General features: G+C 41.4%; 1 protein-coding gene across 3 annotated transcripts; it reads right to left on the reverse strand.

The window, feature by feature from the left end:
• Positions 1-1,570: 1,570 nt before the first annotated feature.
• Positions 1,571-5,038, reverse strand: LOC108038458. Of its 3 annotated transcripts, none has more exons than XM_017115244.2 (6): positions 4,917-5,038; positions 4,122-4,202; positions 2,875-4,043; positions 2,687-2,783; positions 2,476-2,630; positions 1,571-2,416 (listed from the first exon to the last, which is right to left on the reverse strand). In XM_017115244.2, the coding sequence occupies exons 2-6, from the start codon at positions 4,189-4,191 to the stop codon at positions 2,102-2,104; spliced, it is 1,806 nt and encodes a 601-aa protein (XP_016970733.2). In that variant the 5' UTR covers positions 4,192-4,202; positions 4,917-5,038; the 3' UTR covers positions 1,571-2,101. The 3 variants fall into 3 exon arrangements, with proteins under 3 accessions (XP_016970733.2, XP_016970735.2, XP_016970734.2); XM_017115246.2 differs by lacking the exon at positions 4,917-5,038 and adding an exon at positions 4,683-4,873; XM_017115245.2 differs by lacking the exon at positions 4,917-5,038 and adding an exon at positions 4,422-4,644.
• Positions 5,039-5,339: the final 301 nt, after the last annotated feature.

Consider the following 5,339-nt stretch of genomic DNA (forward strand, 5'->3'; position numbering starts at 1 on the left):
AAGTTTATTTGTAGTTTAGATTTAGTTAAGTATAATATAAAGAAATTAACATTGGTAAATTAAATTGGAATTTCACTCGTCTTTTGGCCAACGTCTTAGGACCGTTCTCTTCAAAGGCTCGAACTCAACTCCCTCGTTTCTCGTCGTCTTCCCGTCGTCTTCTCGTCGTTCGTCTTTTATCTCTCTTACTTCTCGTCTTTTTTCTTTACTTCTTCATATCGTCCTTGCATTTCGTCGTTCGTCTCGATCAGCTCAAAAAGGTTGTTGTCTAGGGTAAACTTATTGTGGAATGATTGCTACCCAAAGCAGACACACCCCACATATATTCTTGATCAGGATCGCGTCCTGAGTTGATATAAGCATGTCCGTCTGTCTGTCTGTCCGTCTGTCTCTTTCTACGCGAACTAGTCTATCAGTTTTAAAGATATCGAATTGAAACTTTGCACACACCCTTCGTTCCTTTGCACGCAGTATATAAGTCGGAACGGGGATCGGCCGACTATAGCTGCCATATAACTGAACGATCGGAAATGCCAAAACTTTGGTGTTTTTAAAGTTAGGAAGTTTTGATTATCTATGGGTTTTATTTTTGGCCAATCAATCCGACCTACCAAATTTCATAAGGATCGTCTGACTATATGCTATGGCTGACATTTAACTGAACGATTGGAAATGTTTTTAAAGTTAAGAAGTTCGGATTTTTTATGAGCATTAAGAATGCATCATATGAATAATATACAGAATACAGAATATTCTGCACGGGTATATCAACTTCGGCCCCGCCCGAAGTTAGCTTTCTTTTCATGTTTTTCATATTTTTGTTAGAGCCTGACTAAAATTGTATGAAATACAACACGAAATTTTTTAAGGTAATACGTCTTACTTCAAACCTAGTAATCAGATCGAAAAACGAGTTCGGTTGCGAAAAAACTTTAATCTTCCCAGTGTAACAGTTAGGTTTGTTTACAAGCAGCTAAAATTCAAAAATCTTATTTGCGGGAACGAGCCTTTAAAAGATATTCTCAACTACTTTGGCAAGACAAGTCTTCCGCTGTACAAAGAAAATAAAAAACAGTACTATTTAAAATGAACAGTTCATAGCTGCTCTAAGTGTTTGCAGGGGATTTTTCTAAGTTTTTTTTGTGCTTTTCCTTGCATTTTTGACCTAAGAAACACTTTGCTCTGACAACAAACATTCCAAAAGTCGATCTTCGCGATGTAATTTTCTGGTATTTTTTTTGTCGATCTGAGTACCGAGGTGAAAATAGGGCCAGACGAAAAGTGTTCGCCAGCTGTTTGCTGATAGCTAACGAACATATTTTTTCGAACTGAGTACTAGTCTTTATTACTTTACAACCTTCAAATAAGATTGAATTCGGTGATTTATCCTCCCCACTTAGTATCTTTTAATCAAAAATAAAGTCGTTACGGCATAAGTTAAAAATAATTTATTATAAAATATTAATTAAATGAGTGTTCTGTTTTTTAACTTGCAACTGTACCATTTACAAAATATTTTATCTCTATGCAACAGCTAGTACTCCAAGTTTTGTAAATATTCCGAGTATAATTTAGATTTGGTACTTTCACATAAATTAATATAAAAAGATAAATTTTTGTAATACAGATGATTTGTTGGTGTTTGTTTTTTTAAATATTCTTTCACCAGCACAAATGTCTTTTATAAATGTAATCAAGTAATTGCAAACAATTTTCAATTATTTAAAGTGCACAGCGAATTGATTAACGAAATCTCACGTAGATAAGGCTATCTTATTAAACAACTTCGGAGAGGCGCTTTTAATGAAGGAACACTAATTTATATTAGCCTTGTTCGCTATTCACAGCGATATCTCATCCCCAGGTTAACTTTTGAATTTGTGACACCTTGTGACAGATTTTAACTCTATATAATATAAAGTTATATCAAAGAGCTCCACCACGAGAATTTTAGTTGGGACTAGTTAAGGATTAATTCAACAAGGAATTTCTAAGCATATATATGGTTTTGTTATGTGTGAGTGTACGAGTATGCTGTGAGTGTAATTTAAAATACATTTATAACTAGAGAGCATGTCTTGCTATTCCCAGTAAGCACTATTTAGCTTTTGTTGTTAGCGCCAGTATTAACAGAGCTATCGCCGATCGTTTCCGTTGAATCAATGGTGCCATCGAAATCTTGTTGATTTGATTGGGCTGCCGCGGCCATAGCCTCACGACGCTGACGTTTCATCTCAAGCAACTGTTTTCTCTGGGTCTCGCGCTTTAATGCCGCGGCCGAATCCGGCGGAGGAGCCTTTGAGCCGTTGATATTAGAGTTACGGGTTTTTCCGGCCGATTTTGCTTGCAAAACTCCAATCTTTGCGGATTTAATCTTATTTGATACCGGGTCCATCTTGGTTGGCTCATCTAAGCGCTGTGTAAAATACAAGTTAAGTATTATTTCAAGTTTCAATTAGACTCTCGAACACCAACCTTCCAATCGTTTGCTTTGAGCTGTTCAATATCATTAAAAATAGAGTCTACGTGTTCCACCTGCAAATAAACCATGTCCCAGAATCCTTGTAAATCATCCGCGGTTGTTGGATACTCATCCTCCGGCGAGCGATTTACGTTGTTGTGGCAAAGGCCTGAAATAGGAAAATAATTAGAACGAACCTGATACTATTCATTGTTTCACGCTTACCCTCGAACTGTTTCATTTTCTGTGATACCAAAAGACGAGCTTTACCCGAAGCTGATCGCAGTAGTCCAAAGGTATCCTCAGATATATCCAAATTTGTCTAGAAATTTGATGTTGAAAATAATAATAACTAATCGATCGATCGATTTATAAACAGGAAGGATATCCTGAACAGAAAATAGTTTACTTACAGACAAGGCATCTGCATATTTGTCAGCAAGAGCGGCCAGCGCCAACAGACGAATTTGTTCCTCTTTCAGAATTTGAAGAAAGTAGTTTCCGTCCTTAACAGTTGATGCAAGGAGAATTTTGGTAGTGCTGATGTATTCCTCTGAGGTCAAATCAATCAGTTTCGGAGTCTCATGGTCGACTACATCTAGGCTAGAATCTGGCATTGACTGCGTCTCGCCATTCGTAAGCTGCACCTCCGGGGCGTTGGAGAATCGATTGGCACCCCTTTTGGGTGAAACCATAGGCAACTGGGCTCGGAACTCGTGGCTAAGGTGCCTAAAAACGGGCAGGTCCACATCTCCACTTTTAATTGAAATAGGAAAAGGGTCGGCCAACCGCGCCGTTGCACTCTGTGAATAGTTATTGTTCAGTTTTTTCCGGAACTCCCCATAGTCTTTACTAGGCGAAAGCTGTTTGAATTTCCGAACCAATTCCGAACCCTGCTGTGACTCGACTGAGAGCTGTTGCCTTGCCGACCGCTCCAATGCCAGTGATGAGGAAATACTATGCTTCTTGGGGCTGTAGAAACCCTGGGCTAAGGCACCCGGCCCGTAAAGTCTCTCCACTCGCTGCTTTATAAAGCTCCCATTTTCATTGGCGTGTCCAGGATCCGTTCCGTTATCCAAGTTATGACCATTGCTGTTGTTGTTGGCCCCAATTGGATTGCACTTGCTGGCCGGAGAGGGCATGCTGTGCAGGACTGGAGCCGCTAATGAGTGGCTGCGCTTGCAGTACTGCAGACTGCTGGTAGAGGGACGAATCGGCGATACCTCGCGTGACTTGTTTATATCCTGGCGGATCTTAGAGTCATATGTGGTCAGGTTGGAGTAGCCGTTGACACAGCAGGCCAGGTTCAAATAGCTGGGCTTCTTTTCGGCAGCAGTGGCTTCTGGCGAATTCCCATCGGCAGCCACGACAGCGACATCGGCGCTCGGTTCCCGGGCGGACTCCACGACGACAGGCGATAGCACCATCCGCACCAGCCCCGTCGACCCGGGATCTACGTAGGCGGAGGTAACGTGCGGCTGCGGCGACCGAAGTGCACAGCGCTCCCGGAGGTTTGCGGTAAATTCGCGAGTTATGTCCTTCACGGAGAGCGGGGTAGGGAAGTTCAAGCTGTCACTAGTGTCTGCCGGGGGTAAAACAGACAGGAGAGGTCGACCACAAATAATCCCATTTGATTTGAGGTTGGGGTCATTTAATTTACCTGATATGTCGGAGGAGTCAGCGTCTACATCGAGTGAACAGCTGCCAATGGAGTCTAGACTGCGATCCATGAAAACTTTGTCTGTGAGATAAAGCGTTGAAAATTCGCCAAGTTATTATTTGCAATTCACAAATTTAAAACGTGTGAACTAAAACAACTGATTGTTGACTTCCGGAAGCCATGACTAAGAATTAAGTGGTGACGCCCACGCATTTTATGAGAAATGCAGACTGCGGGCGGTAGCTTTGCCATTTATGGAAAGCAGAACCCCGACCAACCGGCTGCAGCCATGAGACCGACCTTTTTTGGGCAGCACAGCGACAAATTGAAGGACTAAATGGATCGGATTTGTTTGCGAATCGAATAATTGGGTGAAATCAGCGTCGAGCTGACATGCTACGTCCCCATCTTATTAGAGCCGAGCTTGTGATTGTGTGAGTGCACAACTCAGCAGATGGGAGCAGCTCTAACGGCACCTTAACAGTTCCGCTTTGTTGGCTTTTCGCCGTTGTTTCGCCTAGTTGCAGTGCCCCGTTCTCTTCTCAGCGTGATCATACATACATTTATACTGGGAACACACTGGCACGACTTGGAGCGTATATTAATACCGAAAGAAAACGCAAAACTATTTATAATCCGGCCGAAAGTGAAAACACCAAGGTGTCGCTGACGCTCAAAATTTAAAGCCAGATAAACTTAACAAAGGGGACGCAGCACGCACACAAACTTCAGTCTATTTTGGTCGCACATCACACAGTAGTGACCGTACGCAGGCAACGTAAAGGGAGTTCCTACCAAAGAAAGGCCAAGTTAAGTCTCCAGTCAAATTGAGTGCCAAATTTCTGGAAATTACAATAAAATAACTTTGGTGACTGTGGCTGTGTGGCCGTGCCCTGGCGGTTTAAAAAAGCCTATATTTTCACAAGATAATTTTTACATTTTCTATTTTTTTGGTATTTCTGACGACACTTACATATGTCAAAAAAGCGACGGCGAGTTTGCGTCGAAAGAGGAACAGTGGAGTTCGGAACGTTGGGTTGCTGTTATTTTGATACTTTGGCAATTATGAAAACTGAAAAAACCAAATATTAAGCTGTTTTAATATGTTTAATTAACTAACAAGGAAAAATGCTATAGACGAGTGTCTCGACTATAAGATGACTCTCATCTTACCGATTTAAAAATAAATAAGCCTCAGCTGATGGTTCATTTCGACAA

Source organism: Drosophila rhopaloa, unplaced genomic scaffold, assembly GCF_018152115.1.
Source record: "Drosophila rhopaloa isolate 14029-0021.01 unplaced genomic scaffold, ASM1815211v1 contig_160, whole genome shotgun sequence".
Lineage (NCBI taxonomy): Eukaryota > Metazoa > Arthropoda > Insecta > Diptera > Drosophilidae > Drosophila > Drosophila rhopaloa.